The following is a 21,350-nucleotide window of genomic DNA, read 5'->3' on the forward strand; positions in this document are numbered from 1 at the left end:
AGGCATCCCCAAGGGATCCTTCGCAGAAAAAGAAAACAAAGTCATCTTCCTTTTTGTTACTCTCTTCTTGTGAGTTCAGACCTCAGAACAGACAACACAACGCTTTGCCCGCAGCAACGCAAATAGATGAGGTGAGACTGTTGAAGGAAACGAAACCCTGCCTCAGAAACAAAGCAGATTTCAGGTATTTTGCAGAAAGCCAGAAGAAAGCTTCACGTTCACCTGATGAGCAGGGAGGTCTGATTCTCCAAATCTCCAGTTTCATTTGAAGTAACCCTTCCAACACCACCTGGCCACCCAGCTGCCTCTGAGCCAGCCTTACTACCGACACAGCTCTAGCTCTCCATGAGAGCACTCCCCTGAAACCACAGTACCTCTATGAGCTGGCACAACACTTGGCAGTAAGAAGGATGTGGCATAACGCTCTTTGCTTCTTGCACTGTGCAGCACAAGGCTGCATGTGGGAGGCTGAGCACACATCACAGTCTGCATGCAAGAAGCCAGTGGGAGCAGGGAGGCAGAAAGAGATTAGTTACTGGCCATTTAGATGGGAAAAAGAAAGGAAGCCGTGAAAGCAGACTGGAAAGAGACAGCACAGTCCTCAGCCCTGCTTGCTGCAGTCTCTTACAGTGTAGGGGAGCAGCACCCTCTGCTGCTGGCGTGCTGGTCTCCAAAGCACCTTTTTTCTCTTCCAGAGACCTAAGTACTGCCAGAGAGGAGCTCGGAAAAGAAACGTCCCTCTGCAAGTCAAAACAGTGCAGCATGTGGGTGGTTTGTTTGTCAGATGGTTTGGTCATACAGCTGCTGGGAGAGGCGATGCCAGGCAGCATCTAGTTGCAACAGATAATAACGATGAGGAAAGGCCCTGGCTTTGTGCTGAAAAGATTTTGACTGTTGCTGCTCCCTGGCAAGCTCTCTTGCTGTTATTGTTTGATGAGTGTGATTCAACACACAACAGGGAGCCTGTGGACTAAAATCTCACCCACAGGGAATCAGGGCAGAGCCCTGCACACAGCTCCTCACTGCCAACCCCGGGCCAGCAGGACCACAAAGGAGCAAGACATCCATGCGTGGATAGGTGGGACCAAGCAGGAGCCACACAGCCACATGAATCCCAGCTGCCCACAGGTTTTTTCCTCCTGTTTACTTTTTCCTTCTCCCAGATCAAGCTGTTTAACATCACATTCATCCCACAAGCGCTGTCCCAGATGTGATACCCCCAGACATACTGAGAGCTCTGGGTCTCGTCTTAGTGTTTCTTCCCTCTCCCTACTTGCATCCCTAGCACCCAGCCCCAGGCTCCCTTCCTTCAGGGCAAGTTAGCCAAGTGATGCCCACTGCAGCTTCAATACCCCACAGATCACCCAGAGACACAATCCTCTGCCTTTCTGCAGGCAGCAGGGGAGAGTTTCTCCAAATCTTCAAGCACACAAGGTACTGTGTCAGCTCATAAAATACACCCCATGTAAGAAAAGTAACATGCAAAAAAATGCCCAAACCCTGCTAAAAATAGGCAGGGATCTACAGAAAATAACCTGCTTGACAGTTTGCCTTTGTGCACAAGGTCTTATTTCAGCAATACCGCTCAGAGCCAAACACCATTCACACAAGACCCAGATTGTTTCGTGGATAAGGAGATGCCTACAAAAAGGGAGCCCTGTTTAAGGAAAAAATGAGGCGATGTCTACTCAGAACACCATCAGCACATAGTTAATGTGGGAAATTCCTCTCCGGAGAGCAATCTGTCAAACAGAGACAGCGTGGCCCACTGCAGGGAGCAGTGCAGGGCCATGGCCAGGCGCAGCCTGCAGGGATGCTCACAGGAGAGCCTGTGCTGCATTGCTACAGCACAGCGTGCCAGCATCTGCAGGGAGCAGCATGGAGTCGCACTGCCCACAGACATCTCACAAAGCAGACTGTTTCGAGATCTTGTTTTCAGTCCTCACCATCTCCAGTACTTCCCCTTTTAAGGTCATCCATTTGTTGTTGGAAAGGAAGCAATAAACCAAATCTCTGCTAAGGAAAGCAATGAGGCTGGAGACACAGATCCTACTGAGGGCTGCCCTTATCTGTGGCTGAAGGAGAAGTCAAGAACAGCATCATGAAATTTGTCTTCAAAATAATTAAGACACTGAAGATTTTGCTGCTCTTAACACCTGCCTCTGCTCACTGTGCCTGGGGAGGATCTGGTGATGCTGTAACTGCTCAGAGTATCCCTCTTCAGTGATATGCACTGACTTCTGAGCTAGAATAAAACCTTTTCTACAGTAGAATTGATGCATTTCTGACCTGGGTAAGAAAACATTGTCCTGGCCCCATGACATGACCACTACATCTCCTCACCTGGGTATCATCTCCAAACACAAGGGCTGCCCAGATAATTCAGCTTTGCTAACAGCATCAGAGAGTACCAGAACCGCAGCAGGACAGAACTGCCAGCTGGAGACTTACCTCGGGCACCAGCAGGACCGGGCATTTCAGGACCTGGCACTGGGTCCAGCTTCTCACCTTGAAACAGCTTTGGCTGCTCCTGTTCTGTAAAGCCCTGGCCTTGTTCAGATCATACAGACATAAAAAAAAACCAACCTGGCCAGTAAGAGCAAATAATTAAGACTCCTGCTTTTAAACTACAGAACATTCAATACTGTCCTGTTTGCACACAGAGAGCTTTAACACCTAGTGCTAAAACAGGACTGGGGCACGCAAGGGAATAAATCAAGCCCACAGGATGACCATCAAGCTTTGAAAGAACTTAGCAGACATTAATGCTAAAAAAATATTTATTTTCTTATAAATATAAATCTCTGTTCATGACACGACATGAAAGGAATCAAAATTTACTCATGGGAAAATAAGATTTAACAGGTTGAGTTATAAAAGTTACAGTGAGAAAGAATGGATTCCAGTGTTAGTTTTCTATAAAACAGTAAATATCACACCACTGAATGATAGGAATGCAATAAAGAAACCATCTGTCATTTAAAAAACAAAAAGGAGTTGTTATCAATATTCATTTAGGAGAGAAAGACTCCAAGCAGTTACTCCATGGATTTGTTAAAGGTTAATACACAGCCTGTCAGGAAGGTGCACGGCTCCTATTAATAGCTTTTACAAACCAAAAATAGCACTGCTCCTTGGCCTGTAGCCCAGCGGATTTCTACCACTCTTCTCCATCAGATTTGCTGCTGCTTCTGCCCTTCTTCCCATCCAGTCTCCCTCTTGCCAGTCACAACTGTTACACGCTGCAAAATATTTACTTCTCATTGGGCAAATGCTTAGTAAAGAGTTTTAAAGGAATGTCTGTGGAAAAATTATATAGACAGTGTTCAAGGAAACCAAACAACCCTGACAGCTGTGCTCACTGAGGACAACACACACAAGTTCCTAATGGATTTTTATAAAACCAGTATGAATTTCAGGGTGACCCAGTGGAGACTTCCCAAACGATCCCTATCTTCAGCTCTAAAGAACAGCTGCTCTTGGGCTGGCGGTGGTGAGAACGTTATTTAGAAGTGCAAATAAAGCCCTCTAAAAATAAAGATCAGTGTTTATTTTGAAAGGTACCAGCCAAATGTTATAAAAGAACGTGCAGAAACGAGAAATCACAACCGTCAGTCATTTGTAAAGCAGGAATAGATTCTGCCATTTGTAACAACGTATTCATTCCCACATAGGTGCATTTTTCATTATTGTTCCCTCAACCTCAAGTACACAAGAACAGATTCAAGTTAACACGGCTACTTTTGTTTGAAGAAGGAAAATGATGTTTAAATTTATGGACATACCAGACCTAACACATCTTCCTCTGCACAGCTGTTTCAGCCACTGTGGTATAATTTGGAGCCCGTGTTTGTGAGCACTCATCTACTTATTCCAGTTAACTTCTCTTTCTCCAGACTTCACTTGCACCAAGGTGCCTGCAGTGCTTGCCTTCCTCCTGCATTTCTATGCTACTTTCTTCCCCTGCAATTTATTTTCACCCTTTTGTGTTTCTGCTGGTAGTTAAGCCAGCTGAAACCCAAAACAGGCAGCAGCAAACATACTGATGAGCAAGCACAGAGCAACCAACCATCCCAGTTGCTAGAGCAGGCCAGTTAAGGCACTTGTCTTCTGCAGATGACACAGCTACACCAGGACAAGTCCCATCCTTTCCCACGTAAGAGCCAAGCAATGTGCATCAGGACAGCTCAGCTCTGCTTAGTCAGCTGCAGGACACAAAATGCTGTTTTCCAGCACCATTTGCAAGTTTGGGAGGGGGCTGCCAGAGAACCCCTGAGAACCTGGCCTCTTCTTACAGCCCACAGCTTCTGCCAGCTCATGTTCTGCCTGGCCCTGTTTGCCCAGGGACTGCTGACAACCAACAGGCTCTCTGCAGTTTGCTCAATGCTCTTTTATCTGCACAATTAGCAGAAGATAAGAATTCTGATTTCTGCATTAAGATGAGCATTATGCTGGAAGGCAAGGACTTGAGAACCTGGGAGCGTGGGCCATTCAAAGTGTTCCACGTGCTGCCAGACTGCAGCAATTATTCGCAACCCAATTTGCATCCTCATTACCAGGATCCAGCAGATGCCCAATGCAGGGAAGGATTTGAGGCCAATGCCTATCATTCAACTGCTGCAAACAAAGTCTCCTTCCTTCCACATCCTGTGGATCTGTAGGTCTGCAAAGAGTCACCGAACTCCAGGTGCAATTACTGAGGATCTCCCACTTTCCTCCAGAGGCTACAGGGCTGTGAAGGGTGGCACAGCCCAATGCCACACAACTCACTGCTGCTTCCTGCAGTCCAGGTGCCATTTTGTGTCAGCACTGAGGTCCCTGCATCACCCCCAGCCCCACCACCTCCATCCAGAATATCCCAAGCTGTAAGTGACCCATAAGAATCATCAAGTCTAACTTGTGGCTCCACACAGGACCACCCAGAGTTGATGTGTGGAGAAAACTCCTTGCCATGCTGAGTCAGTGTCCTGGAGCTGAAATCCGACCTTCCCCATCCCCAAACTACCTTAATGCACAATGCAACAAGGGACACATGGATGGTTTTTAAAGCTGCCTCCCACAGAAATTTTATAAGCCACTGAATGGCACGGCAAGCTTCAATTCAGAGCACAGACAAAAATGTTCTAGAGAATGACACAAACACAGAAGATGGATAAGGGAAACACCACTCCTTTGCTGGCTAAACACAAATGTCTATTCTGAACACCAAGGTTTTCCCTCAATAATTATTGTGCTGCAAGGAAATAACAGCTTTGTGAACTGCCATGTTGCTCGCCCTGTCCCCATTATTCTAACAGCTTAAAAAGCAGTGTGGTTTCCTTCTCCATCCCCCTGGTACCAGCTACCCACTTAAGGAAAGCAGCAAATTACTGCATATAGACTCAGCCCCTGCTGCTTGGCAACTGGCGAAGACCCAGAACTACAGAGAGCTCACAAATTGGTGTCAGCATTTAGGGGCCACATGCCATGAAAGCTACAGGAGAGCCCAGCCACAGTCTGTACTGGCTGACATCATGATGGGCTGCATGGACAAGACAGACTCAAGTGCACATGAGACTCATTTTGCAGAGGCCACTGCAACGTCCCAGACAAAGCTGAGCAGAAGACAGACATGTCATTACCATGTCCATCATCAGACCTGAGAATAAAAAAGAAAATCTCTGGCAGGTATTTAATTTAATAAGTCTCCCATTGTGTCTACGAGGTAGCTCAGTGTTAATAATCATAAAAGCCTGAGAGGAGAAAACTGAGGCACTTCAAGGTGAGGTAATCTGTCCAAAGTCACAGTTCAGTCCTGGCAGAGCCAGCAATGCCGCACTGGGCTCTTGGATCCTGCTTAGCTCTGCACGCTGAGCTGAGCTCAGATGCCAGAGGCAATGCAGACCACCAATTTCCCAGAATGTGACAGCACTGTCAGAGAAGAAGCTGCTGCTGGCAACAGAAAAACATGGACACGGTGTAGGAAAATCTAGGCTGTAAGAGCCAGGACTAGAAGGGACACTAGGAACATCATCCAAGCAGAGCTTCATAATCCATGTACCACACCAGCTGACCTGAGCTGGGGTTGACACCCGAGATAGGCCATTTTCTTGGCTCACGGCCCACCCTGCTGATCAGCGTGGTGATGTCATGTTTGCCCTTCCCCATAACTAGGACAAACACCTGTTGGGCCTTGTTGATAAGGGGCAAGCTGAAGCTCATCCTCTGGTGAGGTTTGACAGGGCTTTCGGTCAGCACCACAGCCTGAGTCCCTTCCAGGCCGTTTTCAGAGTGGGGGAACAGCGAGGCAGTATGCCCGTCAGTGCCCACCCCCAGCAGCACCAGGTCAAAGCTGGCGTTGGCCACCAGGGCCATGATCTCCTTGGCATACAGCTCTGCGCCTCCATCCTCTTCCACACAGAGCCGCTGGTGCATGTGCACGGGCATGGGGTGCACATTGAAGTAGGGAACTCTGATGTTCTGCAGGAGGTGGTTGTGCAAGCTGAAGAAGTTGGACTCTGGGTCAGTGAGTGGGACACAACGCTCATCCACCAGCCAGAGGTGGGTGTGCCTCCATGGGAAGTCATAATGGTGTCTTGCCAGCCGCTGGAATAAGGCCACTGGGCTTGAGCCACCTGAGAGGGCCAGGTGGAACTGCCCAGAGCGTGCCACAGCTCTGCCTGCTGTCTTCTCAACATCAGAAGCCAGCTGGGAAATCAAGACCTCGGACCACGCTGAGACCAGGGGGCTCTGTCGAAACTTTGACTGGATCGTCTTGTAATCACTTGGCATCGGCCCACTGGGGCTCAGCAATTCCACTGGCTCTGCCACTGTGAATGCCAGTTCCCCACTCACCATTTCAAAGTCTAAGAAGTTCTGGTTCTCCACTCCACCAGGGTAGAGGCGCGGGGCCTGGTGTGAAATGCTGTTCAGCAGTGGTGTCCAGAATGCCCAGGAGGCCAGCAAGTTCTCAGTGGTTATGAAGAAGTCTTTCCTGCCATGGTAGATGTTGGAGATGAGGACAGAATATGCATCTCTCTCTTTCACAGGGCTGTACACGTAGTAATCAGACAGCAGCTGTCCAAAAACATGCAGGTTTGGCTGCCCTACAACTTCTTTCCAACTGCTTTTTGGCATGATGGGCCTGAAAAGGTTCCTGCTCACCAGCACTGCTGGGGTGTTGAGCACTCCATGTCCGATGTAGAATACAATCTGCTTGGGTTTACACTGGCTGTGCCCCGCATCCCTCAAAGCCTCACTCTGTGTGCAGTAGGCCCGGTTCTTGAAGAGAACACGGACATAACCCACCCGTTCATCCAGAGCTTTTCCAGAAGTCAGGAGGAAAGGAACCCCTTCCCAACGCAGGCTGTCACTGTGAACGAGCACACCTGAAACGACACAGTGATCTCAGCTACCAAATTCAACCTGGTGCCTAAACAGCAAGCAGATCTGTGAGGAGCTGTCATCTAGCCATCACTCTCCTTCCTTACCTCCCAGAAACCCTGGCATTCACTGCATTTCTGACTCCACATTTAGCTCTTGAACAACAGCACAGGATTAACTGCTCTCCAGGTACCCTCTGTGCTCCCTCCCAAGTATCCTACTTGCTTAACCTCTTTTTGTCTCGAAGGGAAGGTATTTCTTAGCATGAATATCATTCAGACAAAACCTTTGATGTTAAGAAAACACAGCACAGCTAGAATTGGCCTGGTGGTCTACCAACCAAAGAACTCCTAATGCTTTACCCTTCAAATGCAGAGAGCAACTCTGTAAGAAAGCAAAGGAGTTTGCAGGCCACTTCTAAAAATAACACACAGACCTTAGCAAGAATAAAGGCTCTTGTGTAATGCTTCCCCATTTGTAGCAGTACTCGTTAACAAAAATGGCAATAGTACTATGTTTTTACAGGTCCCATGTACCATGTTTGTGGACGCCTGGAGTTATCCCCATATCAGCTGTGAGGTCCAGTATCATGGAGTGAGGATTCTCATCTCCTGCTCCCCTTGGCTCTAGAGTTCTCCCCCTCTCCAGAACCCAGGAAATCCAGAAAAATCTCACCTGCAAAGGTTGGTGTTGTGCTGACATAGTCCTGCCCCTTCTGCAGCTCCTCCTGTACATGGCTGGCATATGCCTGATACTGACCCACCACAACACTCTGTTTCTCCAGGCCTCGCAAGGACTGCAGGGCCTGCAGCTTGCACTGCAAGACTTCTTCAGCCTTGCTCAGGTTTCCTGGGAGCTCCATGGTCAGGAACATCAGGGCCTCAGTGAGATGGTTCTGCAGCACATCCCGGATGACTCCATACTGCTCATAGAAACTGGTGCGGCCTGAGGACAGCGAGGAGGTAAGATAAATGAACTGAGCGTTTTGCAGCCCTGCCTTCTGCTTGTTTTATGCATGTACCCAGAAGACCAGAAGTAGTTTGCACTGCTCTCCTTCTGATCCAACAGGGGCTTCTGAAATGCCCCTGCTACTAAAATGAAGATTCAGCCCTGGCAGCGAGCAGCACTCTTCTCTGCCTCTTTTCCTCTGATCTTCTGTCCCCAGGGGGCTCTGGGTGGGCCATACCCTTGAGAAACAAAATTTTGTTCACAATGCTCTGCTTCTCCCCTGCTTGACTGTTCATTCAGGGGAAGAAAGACAATGCACTCTTCACAAATACGGCTCAAGCAGATAGCTTTCTGTAATCCTTCAGCAGCAGGCTGCACACTGCAGACTACATCATGGCCATAGGCTTCCCCTATTGACTGATACATTTATCTCCCTTGCTCTAATCCAAAGGCACATTCATTAGTGTAATCAATGCTGCAGATTTGCTAGGAGCCAGGCTGAAGCCACACAGAGGAAAGAAGATATCAAAGGAAAAATGACAATGTTTTTCAGAGAGGGGAGGGCACAGGGAGTAGCTGGGACTACCCACACACAGCACTGTTCTCCCCAGACCTGTCTGCAATGCTTTCCTCACCCAAAATCAGGTCCCAGCTGACATCTAGGCTGCCAAACCGAACATTCTGCAGAGCCTGGTAAGGTTGCACTAATTGAGTTTGTGGTTGCTGGGGGTGAGAAGGAGGGAGGAAGGTAGAAGAGGTGGTTAAGGGAGTGGAAAAGCAACCCTGATGTTGCAGAACTGAGGGCACCTGACATCCCAAGAACTGCTGCGGGTGGCAGTCCATCCCCAGTGCTTTATGCTGAGTACTGCAGAGCAGATGCTGCAGGACTGCAGGGAGATTGCAGCCATGTCCTTCAGCAGGATATCAATGCTAGCAACTTTGGGCTTGAATTTTTCACAATGCAAGGCTCTTAGTATCCAGAGGAAGTGAATGAGGCAAAACCAGACTGACCTGGTTTTTGTTAGATTTGTACTGACAAGCCAGTTTGAGCAATGCCAAAGCAAAAGACCCAAGAGCATCTCCCAAAGAATGCTGCAAACATACACTCAATATCAGCTTGATGATTAACAGAACAGGAACAAATAAAGATGGCAATAAAATGGCCAGATTATCGCTTCACTAAACCAAGGTGGTTTTAGACTGCATCAATTCCACATGCAATGCTTCTTACTAAGATCTAAGATCCCTGAACTGCAGAGAGCTCCCTGAAATTCCTCCAAACCTCCATGGCAGAAAAAAGGTGAGGCTTCTACTGGCCTAGAGTTGAATTTCAATGGGAACCTTTTCTTGGAAGCAGCAACATTACCTGGAAGGTGATTCAGTCCCCAGCATGGGAAGTATAAGACAGTCTCTCCACTTCCAGGGAGCAGCACATCATCCACCTGCACTTCTTTGTTTCTGCACCAGCACTGCCTCAGGGGCACGTTCACAGATCAATAAGCCTGCTAGTTCTCCCTCTCACCTAGCTACCCTAGCTCCGCACACTTGCTTCACAAACCTTTAGCATCCACAGTCTCCTTCAAGACGATCTCCACTCTTTCCACATGATGTCGGTTCCAAATCGGATCCAGAAACTGACGGTTCTGATCTCGAAAAGGCAAGATATGGGCTACAGCCTGTGAAAAGAAAGATTAAAGATCCAACAAAAACTTGTCACATTTCTACACTACGTTGTCTCCTCCTCATTGTCCCATCCAGCACTAGGACGAGGCCAGCTCTAGAAAGCCACATAGCAGAAAGCAGAGTGAGCGAGAGTAGGGAAAAATCATCAAGAGCCTGTGATGGTACACAATCAGTGTCATGGTACAACACTACCGACCGTACATTAAAGGTTTTGTTGAAGCATTCCGAGGTTTCATGTGAAAAAGGCTGAAAAGCAAACTACAAGGCTCTCAGTTTATATCCCTCAAAAGACAAAGAGCTGAGTCAGACCATCCTGGGACTAACATACAGCTCCAAAGAGCTGAAATAGATCAGGTGCTTACAGCACTGAAGGCATCTGCTCTGGGAAAAGAAACAGTAAAAAAAAGGGGGAAAAAAGAAAAAGAACAACAACAAAACCCAATTAAAAAAAACCCTCTTAGCAAAGGTGGTCTCCTTATAGTTGTTCATGCACCTTTTTGAATATAATCTGGCCACAGCAGAGCCATGGTTGGAGCAAGCTGCTTTCAAAATGTGCTATTACATTTCTCTAAAACTAGGATGGCACGTCCTTGAATGCATTCCCTTTGGGACAATGCAGTGCTGCACATCCTGAGCCGTCCTTGCAGCAAGCAGACCCTGCATTCTGCCTGGAGCACAGGACAGGATGAAGCCTTCCAAATGGTACCACAAAGTTAACATCCCATCATCTCCATACTATACCAAATTACAAACTGCCTCTAGAAGCCATGGGTAGCAAAGGGTCTGTGTGCAATGAGATGGAAGAGCCGCAATAAGGGCATTGCTTACTCAGCAAAACCAAAGCCCTGACCTTGAAGATGATGAATTCTGCACCTCTTCCTCATGCACAAACACACTTCAACCCTACACCCTGGCTTCTCACTAGAGAGGGAAACCTTCATCACAATTGGAATAAAGCCATTTCCTCTGCTCTGCAAGGAGACAGCCAGCAACACGCCACAGAGGATAAACAACAGTACAGGGCAACATAAACCAATGGCTCCTGGGAACACAGTCAGTGACACTGCCTGAATTTGGGAGGGGACCATCACTGATGCACACTCCCAGCCACCCTCAGCCTTTGAAGGAGCTGAGCATTGCATGCTTCTTACCTGTTTCCCAAGGTAGTGGTCCACCCGGTACATCTCCTCTTCCCTGAAGAAGCCCATCAGCTCTGCAGCCATCTGCTGGGCTGACTCCAGGTCGTGGCCAAAAGGTTTCTCCAGCACCACACGCAGCCAGGCACCCGGAGGCGGCCTGCAGCTGCTGTTGATGTGTCGAGCAATCTCTGTGTAGGCAAATGGTGGTACTGAGAAGTAGAAGATCCTTCCTGCCTCTTTCAGCCCCTCCTGGTGAAGCAGCATCTCAATCTCCCTGTTCAGCGCAGTGTAGTTTTCAGCAGTTTTCAGCTGGTGATATTGGCTCAGCTTCAGGAATTGGTCCTTGAGGACAGCACACCTGTTGGGAGATTCATCTGGGGGACAGGCCAGCCTCTTCAGCACATCAAACATCAGCTTCTGCCCTGGTTCCAGATCTGTCAGCGCAGCCCCATGGAAGGTGAAGCTGTGGCCACTGCTCACCTGGTCTATGTAGAGTTGGAACAAACCCTGCCACAAATACTTCTTGGCTAAATCCCCTGTGGCTCCCAGCAAGACCACAGAGATGTGGCCCTGGGACGCCTCAGCCAGCGATGGCAAGGCTCCCATGAGCAACATGGTACACAGGACTCTTCTCAGCATCTTGGGAGAGAGGAGGCAGGCTCAGGAACACTACAGAGAACAGGATTAAAGAAGAAAGTCAGTCATTCCACATTATAACACTGCAAAACACAATGTAAAATATCTCTTCTCCTATAGCTCAGAACCCAGGACTTCTGCCTGGACCCCCACCCAGCCAACAATACTTTCCCCCTCCACGATTTGAACCATGGCAGGAACTGGAGTTCTTGGAAAGACTGCAGTCTCCTCGTGCATACCAAGAAGTGGAACTCTTCTGCAACAAGAGTTGCTTCCAAGGCCAAGTTAATGTGGGCATATCAGTGTCTTCAGAATGAAACTGAAATCCATTCTAATGGATATTTCAGAGCTGGCTACAAATGAACATACACGCTAGCAAATTCAAGCTGCTGCTTTCAGCAACATCCTGTTTGGGACTTTGCTCACGTGGCATTATGCTGTGTTGGCACTGCTTCATGTCAATATTGCCACAGCAGCTCAGAGATGAGCACAACCACTGGCAGGTTCTGCTCACAGGCTCTCCTTTAATACACTGCACTTTCATGGCTCACGTGGACCAGCGCTCTCATGAACACAGCTGAGTTAAACTCCAACAACCTACTGGGAGACAAATGGTCCAATAAAACAACATGGGAAGAAAGAGTTCCATCCTTCAAATGAAGTCTAGACATGAGGCAGTCTAGATGCTGTCTCATGACAGTTGTGTATGCAGCCAGGAGACAATGCTGGGTTTGTGTTCTGCCAACTACAGCTTTCTCTCAGAGAGGAGCGTGTGGGCACCTGTTATGGTTTTATAATTTGGTTGGTGTTGGTATTCCACATCAAAACATCATGTAGGATAATGGGAGTTAAGGGGACAAGTTTTTTTTTCTGTGGGCTGCCTTAAATGGGCATGTGGGGAGCGGCACCGGAGGGGAGGTCGGGAAGGGGACGGGCTCTCTCTCTCTCTCTCTCTCTCCCCGGCGCCCGGCGAGGAGACAGCGTGGTCGGAGTTTCCCGCCTCCCACAGCCCGTCGGTGAGATTAGGATTTGGTTTTCTCATTGTTGAAACTCTCTCGTTGTTGTTTAGTGTTACTGGGTTTATTAAACTCCCGTTCGTTCTCAGATCATCCTTTCTTCGTTTTTTTTTCCTCCCAGACCCGTTCGCGGTCTCCCTACCAGTCCCCTCTCCCGGAGCGCACGTGGCCGGGCCGCGCCGCGCCGTGCCGCGCCGCACCGCGCTGTTAGGGAAGAGAGGTACTTTTGTTCCTGCTCCCCTGGGTTTGTTCCCTTGTCACGAGGGAGCTCTAGAGAGAACCCCGTGACATTTTTGGTGGAGGATGCGGGCAGCGTTCTGGGCAATGTTTTGGGCAGTAGTGAAGTTGCTTATTTCAGCAGCCCTGTATGTAGGACTGCAGGTCCTTATGTTCCTGTGGTCCCGGCTTCAGAGCATAGTGATGTGGGGGTTAGTTGTACAATCATTCTACCTATGGAAGCCAGTGATAGGGATACCTGACTGGCTCCCTTTCAGCCTAACAAACATCACAGACACTGTGCTCGGACTGGCTTATGAATGTTCTGAGTACCTTAAGTATGACTGGGGTGTCAAATGGGATATGGTGTTGTTAGTCTCTCTGATTATAACAAATATAGTATCTTCCTATAAAACACAGAGAGACTGGCAAACAGTAGTGAGAGACTTAGGAAAAAGGCTAGAAGCATCGGGACCCCCGGTGTCAGGTAATCTTACCCCTGAACACCAGAGGGACCTTGAGAAAGGGTGTAGCTCAGGGGGATCTCAGAACGAACGAATTATGATGGAGATAGAGAGTCTCAAAAATGAGATCCAAACCCTAAAGGAAAACCTCCAAGTCAATCCCAGCAAACCACAGGAAGCACCAGCATCAGTGTCAGTCGCCCCAGTGGAAGGCCAGAGATGGGAACGTGGATCTTCACGTCTGGAACGGAAGGAGGAAGTAGAGGAAGATCCCGGCGAGGGGCCCTCCCCAAAACCACCAAAGAAGGCAACTCAGAAGACTAACAGACATGGAGAGGATAGTGATGATGAGGGGGAAGTCACCATTTCCTCTACTCGTAAACCTATGAAAATTACTGAAATCCAAGGCATGAGAAAGGAGTTCACCCGAGTCCCAGGTGAAAGCGTCGTCACTTGGCTGCTTCGATGTTGGGACAGTGGGGCCGGCAGTGTGTCCCTAAGCTGCAACGAGGCTCGTCAATTAGGAAACATCTCTCGAAACCCATCTGTTGATAGAGGGATCAGCAGATGTCTGGATGGAGTCGCCACTCTCTGGGACAGAATACTATCAGCTGTAAAGACAACTTTTCTTCTCAGAAGTGACTTGGAGCCTGTACTGAAAAAATGGAATACGGCTGAGGAAGGCATTCAGTGCTTGAGAGAAATGGCTGTGGCAGAGATGCTGTATGATCCCATGTTTGTCCCTGAGGACCCACATGATGGCCATGACCCGGAGAAGGTGAGCACTACTCCCGAAATATGGAAGAAGCTCATACGGTCAGCACCGGACAGATATGCCAGTGTACTCTTAGCAGCTGCTAACCGGTATGAAGAAATGGATAGAAGACCTCAAATCTTTGAGCTTATCCTTGCACTCCAAAATACGGAGAGCACACTAGCGCCAACCCGTGCCTCCATTGCAGCCATCTGCCAAGTGGGGAACAGACTGGACCAAGTAGAGAGAATACTAGACGGCTTGCTGAAGAACTGGTCCACGGCAAGGAATAATAGTGAACCTGTGGCAGTCTCAGCCATCAGACGCAAACGCCCACCTGCTCGAGTGAATGACCGCAGTGAGCCTATGTCACGTGGTGCCCTGTGGAATTACCTGCGTGAGCATGGAGAGGACATGAGGAAGTGGCACGACGAACCCACTTATGCACTACGAGCACGAGTGAAAGAATTACAAAAGAGGTCAGCCAATACTGAAATTGCCTCTGCTGCTGCAGGTAACCAATAGAGGGGCCCTGCCCTCAGCCAGGGGGGGGAGAGGGATAATAGAGTGTATTGGACTGTGTGGATTCGGTGGCCTGGCACATCCGAACCACAGAGATATAAGGCACTGGTGGATACCGGTGCACAGTGCACTCTGATACCCTCAGGCTACAAAGGGACAGAACTGATACATATACATGGAGTGACTGGGGGTTCGCAGGAACTATCTGTGTTGGAGGCCGAGATAAGCCTCACCGGTAAAGACTGGCAGAAGCATCGTATAGTGACTGGCCAGGGGGCTCCCTGCATACTTGGAATAGATTACCTAAAAAGGGGACATTTCAAGGACCCCAAGGGATACCGATGGGCTTTTGGAATAGCTGCTATAGAAACAGACAACATTAAGCAGCTGTCTGATTTGCCTGGCCTATCAGGGGACCCGTCTGCTGTGGGCTTATTACAGGTGGAAGAACAAAGGGTACCAATTGCCATGAGAACGGTACACAGACGACAGTACCGTACTAATAGGGATTCCTTGCTCCCCATCCATAGACTAATTCAACAACTAGAAAGTCAGGGAGTAATTTGTAAAACCCATTCACCCTTCAACAGCCCCATATGGCCAGTGCGTAAAGCCAGTGGAGAATGGAGGTTGACAGTGGACTATCGTGGCCTTAATGAGGTCACACCCCCATTGAGCGCTGCTGTGCCAGACATGTTGGAACTCCAGTATGAACTGGAATCGAAAGAGGCAAAATGGTATGCCACCATTGATATTGCCAATGCGTTCTTTTCTGTCCCTTTGGCCACAGAGTGCAGGCCACAGTTTGCCTTTACTTGGAGGGGTGTTCAGTACACCTGGAACCGTTTGCCCCAGGGGTGGAAACACAGCCCGACCATTTGCCATGGGCTGATCCAAGCCACGTTGGAACAGGGCGGTGCTCCAGAGCACCTGCAGTATATTGATGATATCGTTGTGTGGGGTGATACAGCAATGGAGGTTTTTAAAAAAGGAGAGCGGATAATCCAAATCCTCCTGTCTGCTGGTTTCGCTATTAAGAGAGACAAAGTGAAAGGACCTGCCCAAGAAATTCAGTTTCTAGGGGTGAAATGGCAAGATGGGCGTCGTCACATCCCAACAGATGTGATTGACAAAATTACTGCTATGTCTGCACCCACTGACAAAAAAGAGACACAGTCCTTTCTGGGTGTGGTGGGCTTTTGGAGGATGCACATCCCAAATTATAGCCTCATTGTGAGCCCCCTCTATCAGGTGACCCGAAAGAAGAATAACTTCGCGTGGGGTCCTGAACAGCAGCAGGCCTTTGAGCAAATTAAGCAAGAGATAGCCCGTGCTGTGGCCCTAGGGCCAGTACGAATGGGACAGGATGTGAAGAACATCCTTTACACTGCTGCTGGGGAGAAAGGTCCCACTTGGAGTTTGTGGCAGAGAACCTCAGATGAGACCCGAGGCCGACCCCTGGGATTTTGGAGTAGAGCATATAGGGGGTCGGAAGAGAGCTACACTCCAACTGAGAAGGAGATCTTAGCCGCATATGAAGGGGTCCGGGCTGCCTCTGAGGTAATTGGCACCGAAACACAGCTTCTCCTGGCACCTCGACTGCCGGTGCTGAATTGGATGTTTAAAGGGCAGGTTCCCTCCACCCACCATGCCACAGATGCCACATGGAGTAAGTGGGTTGCATTAATCACACAGCGGGCCCGGATGGGAAACCTCAGCCGTCCAGGAATCCTAGAGGTGATCATGGACTGGCCTGAAGGTAAAAAGTTTGGAACACCACCGGCAGAAGAGGTGTCACGCGCCAAAGAAGCCCCACCATACAACGAACTTCCGGAAGATGAAAAGAAGTTTGCCCTTTTCACTGATGGATCGTGCCGCCTTGTTGGGAAACATCGCAGATGGAAGGCTGCTGTGTGGAGCCCCACACGACAAGTTGCAGAGGCCACGGAAGGAAGAGGAGAATCGAGCCAATTTGCAGAGGTAAAGGCTGTCCAGCTGGCCCTAGACATTGCTGAGCGGGAGAGATGGCCAGTGCTTTACCTCTATACTGACTCATGGATGGTGGCCAATGCATTATGGGGGTGGCTGCAGCAATGGGAAGAAAACAACTGGCAGCGGAAGGGTAAACCTGTTTGGGCCGCTGAACTATGGAAGGACATCTCTGCCCGAACAAAGAATATGGCCCTAAAGGTGCGTCATGTAGACGCCCATGTGCCCAAGAGTCGAGCGACAGAGGAGCAACAAAATAACCACCAAGTAGATCGAGCTGCCAGAATTGAGGTGGCCCAGATAGACCTGGACTGGCAGAATAAGGGAGAGTTATTCCTGGCTCGGTGGGCCCATGAAACCTCAGGCCATCAAGGCAGAGATGCAACACATAAGTGGGCTAGAGACCGAGGGGTGGACATAACTATGGACGCTATTGCGCACATTATCCATGACTGTGACACCTGTGCCATGATCAAACAGGCCAAGAGGATGAGACCTCTCTGGGGGGAAGGGCGATGGGAAAAGTATAAATATGGGGAGGCATGGCAGATTGATTACATCACCCTGCCAAAGACTCGTAATGGTAAGCATTATGTACTCACCATGGTGGAGGTAACCACTGGGTGGCTCGAGACATATGCGGTACCCCATGCCACTGCCAGAAACACCATACTAGGTCTGGAAACACAAATCCTGTGGCGACATGGCACCCCAGAGAGGACCGAATCAGACAACGGGTCTCACTTCAAAAATTCACTGGTGAGCACTTGGGCCAAAGAACATGGCATAGAGTGGATCTATCACATCCCCTACCATGCACCGGCTGCTGGTAAGATCGAGCGCCACAACGGTTTGCTGAAAACCACGCTGAAAGCGATGGGTGGTGGAACATTTAAGAACTGGGAGAAACATCTAGCAGAAGCCACCTGGCTGGTGAACACCCGAGGATCAGCCAACCGAGACGGCCCTACGCAGTCCAACTCCCTGCATACCGTGGAGGGAGACAAGGTCCCTGTGGTGCATGTAAAGAGTATACTGGGAAAAGCGGTTTGGGTTCTCCCAGCCTCTGGAAAGGGGAGACCCCTCCGCGGAACTGTTTTTGCACAGGGACCTGGGTGCACTTGGTGGGTGATGCAGAAGGATGGGGATGTTCAGTGTGTGCCACAGGAAAATCTGATGCTGGGGGAGTGCAGCCTGTGATTCCATGTGTGTATATATATCTATGTATGTACATATGTAATGCATGTTAACTACTGTTCTGTTTATATGTTGATTAAGCATGATGTAGTGATGTGGAATAAGGGGTGGAATGTTATGGTTTTATAATTTGGTTGGTGTTGTTATTCCACATCAAAACATCATGTAGGATAATGGGAGTTAAGGGGACAAGTTTTTTTTTCTGTGGGCTGCCTTAAATGGGCATGTGGGGAGCGGCACCGGAGGGGAGGTCGGGAAGGGGACGGGCTCTCTCTCTCTCTCTCTCTCTCCCCGGCGCCCGGCGAGGAGACAGCGTGGTCGGAGTTTCCCGCCTCCCACAGCCCGTCGGTGAGATTAGGATTTGGTTTTCTCATTGTTGAAACTCTCTCGTTGTTGTTTAGTGTTACTGGGTTTATTAAACTCCCGTTCGTTCTCAGATCATCCTTTCTTCGTTTTTTTTTCCTCCCAGACCCGTTCGCGGTCTCCCTACCAGTCCCCTCTCCCGGAGCGCACGTGGCCGGGCCGCGCCGCGCCGTGCCGCGCCGCACCGCGCTGTTAGGGAAGAGAGGTACTTTTGTTCCTGCTCCCCTGGGTTTGTTCCCTTGTCACGAGGGAGCTCTAGAGAGAACCCCGTGACAGCACCCACTCATTGCTGCAGCTGGTAACAGCCAGTCTCCCTGGCCAAATAAAACCTTTACTTGGTCTTATTTAGTCTTGTTCCTCTAATTCAAAATAAAGCTCTTTTGAAGAAAAACTCTACAGCCAGTTCTTACACTTAGAAACAGGGCAAAGACCTTCGATCACAAAAGAAAATCCTGAAATAAGTGAAGATATCAAGCCGCTGTTCTCATTACAAGTATTAGTTCTGGTCAATAGATTAGACCATTTAACTACCTGCGTAGGAAAATATACCCACATAGCATGGATGAAGGTAGGAAAGGCCTTTAACAGCCATTTTTTTGATAGCATAAAGAAAACATAGATGGCTCTATTCTGGTGTAACTGTAGTCTCACTAAGCTTTGCATTGGTAAGATTACATCGTTGTAAAATGGCAGCTTCGTGAGAGTACAACTTGGAAATGGTCTTGGGGAAGAGAATGAACGCAATGTCCTTATCCTTCTGCAGGCAAAGGGAGACAGAAAAGCATCTCCTCAGACAGAAACATTCATAGCACGCCTGAAAACAGTTCACCGGTTCCATTCCTCCACAGTAACAGCTGTACAAACAGAAGCTCTTAGCTTCTACCTGCCCAGACCTACTTAGGATTGTTGTTTCTTAGCCCGGAGAAAATGGCCTGGTCCTTATTCCTCTTGAATGGAAAGGGGATGAACCACAGATGCTGTCCCAGTTCTGACCAGTTCTCCCACTGGAAAACTCCCACAAAAATCACTATTCCATTACAAAGCAACACAGGAGCTAATTCAGCTAAATAACAACAAACAAAACTTCTGAACATCTCTCCCTACCCTTAGCTTGAACTGGTCTTCATAAATCTCATGTTTCTCTCCCCAGCAGACTCACCTGAGTAACACAGGAGCTTTACAAAAGATGCAGTGGCAAAAGCAGCTGGAAACTCATCTTCCTCACAGCCTCAACTGCAGATCTCTCTCCTGTGGCTGCGGACTCAACGATCAACGGTCAGGTGAGCAGGATTTTGCAAGCAAGATAAGGCAGCTTGTTCCCCTTCTGATAAATGGAAGGAAAGACCCAATTACAGCAAAGGAAAAGTGACCACACTCACAAAGCAACACCCCATTTCTCAGCCCATCCACAGCTGCTCTTTGCAAAATTTCTGCAGGCAAAATGCAGGCAACTTGTGGCAACTCGTGACTCCTCTGCTTTCCCTGGAAAGCTCCATAGTGCAGCTCCTCAGCCTTCTGTTGTGACCTGCCTCCCCTACTCCTTCCTCTCACCTCCACACCTAAATCCAGCTAACAGTGGTGACAACTGCACAGGGGCAGATGTGTGGCTCCAAAGCTTTTGCCTAGGCTAGAAATAATTATCATGTTAAGCAGAGGTTTGGTTTTCTTTTACCCACTGTGGGGTTATAATGCAGATGACAAAGTCCTCCATGCATTAGGGTAAGAGCTACACTTAACTTGAGCAACCTTTGCTCCAAGTAGTCAGACACGCTGCCCACTGCACAGAGCACAGCTGAGGTGCAGCTACCCACCATGGGAAGGGAAAGGCTTGGGTGGGTCATTCTTTTCCACGTAGCCAAAGAAACAAGTGAGTTAGCTACAGAACTTGCTGGCAGATTCAGCCACGCAGTCACATGGCAAGTCCAAGCCAACTCAAAACCAGTTTCACAACACTCCCAATTGCAAAACACTGCTACACTGCCCAAAAGCAGCACAGTAAACGCAGGGCTGTTTGTTTACTGCTCTTGTACCAAATAATCACCAGAATACACATTAAAAAGTAACAACCTTCACAAATATCCCAACCAAACAGGACCAAGTTACTCAATCGGGTTTCAGGGAAAAGGTGCCTGTGTCCCATCCATGCAAAGCACAGGAGGACTTAACCGGGCAATGTCCCTCAGGGCACTGACCTGCACAGCCGAGGGAGCCCTGATTTGAAAGCAGCTCATTTTAGATCTATGCATCATCCCGCTGTTTGGTAGAAGGGATCTTGTTTGCTATTGCTGCATCCCCACTTTGAAAAGCAATTAGCAGATGCCCGGCGTGGCTTGAGGCTCCCGCAAGGCCGTGCACGTGTAGAGCACGAATTACTGAGGCTCCCCGAGAACTAGAAAAGCTCGCTGCCCTTCTGCGTGTGCGGGCAGGAGCCGGACTGACACCGCCGGCTGCCGCAAAGGTCAGGCTGAGAGCCACGCGCTACCGCAGCGCAACGCGGAGCTCGGGCCCAGCGCGCGGACCGCTGCTCGGCTGCCCCGGATCTCCCGATCAGCGGGGCCGGGCTGCAACGGGGCCGAGCAGCGACCGCACAGCACGGTGTGAGCTCCCACCGCCGGCAGCCCGACCGCAGCTTTCCGAGCGCCGGGGACGCTGGAAGGAGCGACATGTACGGATCAAGGGAGCACGGACGAGGCGCTAGCACGGAGCACCGGCGGGGTAAGGACAAGGGCTGGGCGCGGAGCACCGGCGGGGTGCAGGAGCCGAACCTAAAAGCACGGAGGATGCTGCGGGAAGCCGCTCTTAGGGCTGCCCTGTCCCGTCGGTTCCGGGATGCCCGGCCCAGCCCACGCGTGAAGCGCGGAGGCCGCAGCCGTCACCCGGCACGGGAACGCCGCCGGCTGAAGGAGAAGCCCCACTGGGAGCCGAACCCCCTTATCTATCTCATCTCATTTTATCTCACATCTCCCCTCCCGCCCCGCATCGCCCCACTCACCTCCCGCCCACCCCGGGTTGGCCAGCGGGGCTCGGTGGCGGAGCGGAGGCTGCGGGCGGGCGGGCCCGG

At 49.6% G+C, this 21,350-nt stretch overlaps 1 protein-coding gene across 1 annotated transcript; it reads right to left on the reverse strand.

The window, feature by feature from the left end:
- Positions 1-2,899: 2,899 nt before the first annotated feature.
- H6PD (hexose-6-phosphate dehydrogenase/glucose 1-dehydrogenase) lies at positions 2,900-21,350 on the reverse strand. Its single transcript, XM_072354293.1, has 6 exons — positions 21,282-21,350; positions 19,449-19,613; positions 11,145-11,801; positions 9,869-9,986; positions 8,038-8,307; positions 2,900-7,367 (listed from the first exon to the last, which is right to left on the reverse strand). Exons 3-6 carry the CDS (start codon positions 11,769-11,771, stop codon positions 6,010-6,012), a joined length of 2,373 nt encoding a protein of 790 aa, XP_072210394.1. The 5' UTR covers positions 11,772-11,801; positions 19,449-19,613; positions 21,282-21,350; the 3' UTR covers positions 2,900-6,009.

This window comes from Excalfactoria chinensis, chromosome 20 (assembly GCF_039878825.1).
Source record: "Excalfactoria chinensis isolate bCotChi1 chromosome 20, bCotChi1.hap2, whole genome shotgun sequence".
NCBI lineage: Eukaryota > Metazoa > Chordata > Aves > Galliformes > Phasianidae > Excalfactoria > Excalfactoria chinensis.

What these genes read in the sequence shown, in the direction of transcription:
- H6PD (XM_072354293.1), bottom strand. Translation starts at nt 11,771, where the DNA reads ATGCTGAGAAGAGTCCTGTGTACCATGTTGCTCATGGGAGCCTTGCCA. An exon ending in ACCACTACCTTGGGAAACAG is followed by an intron (nt 9,987 to 11,144) that starts GTAAGAAGCATG and finishes TTCTTTTCACAG; the next exon opens with GCTGTAGCCCATATCTTGCC. An exon ending in CACAACACCAACCTTTGCAG is followed by an intron (nt 7,368 to 8,037) that starts GTGAGATTTTTC and finishes GTGTCGTTTCAG; the next exon opens with GTGTGCTCGTTCACAGTGAC.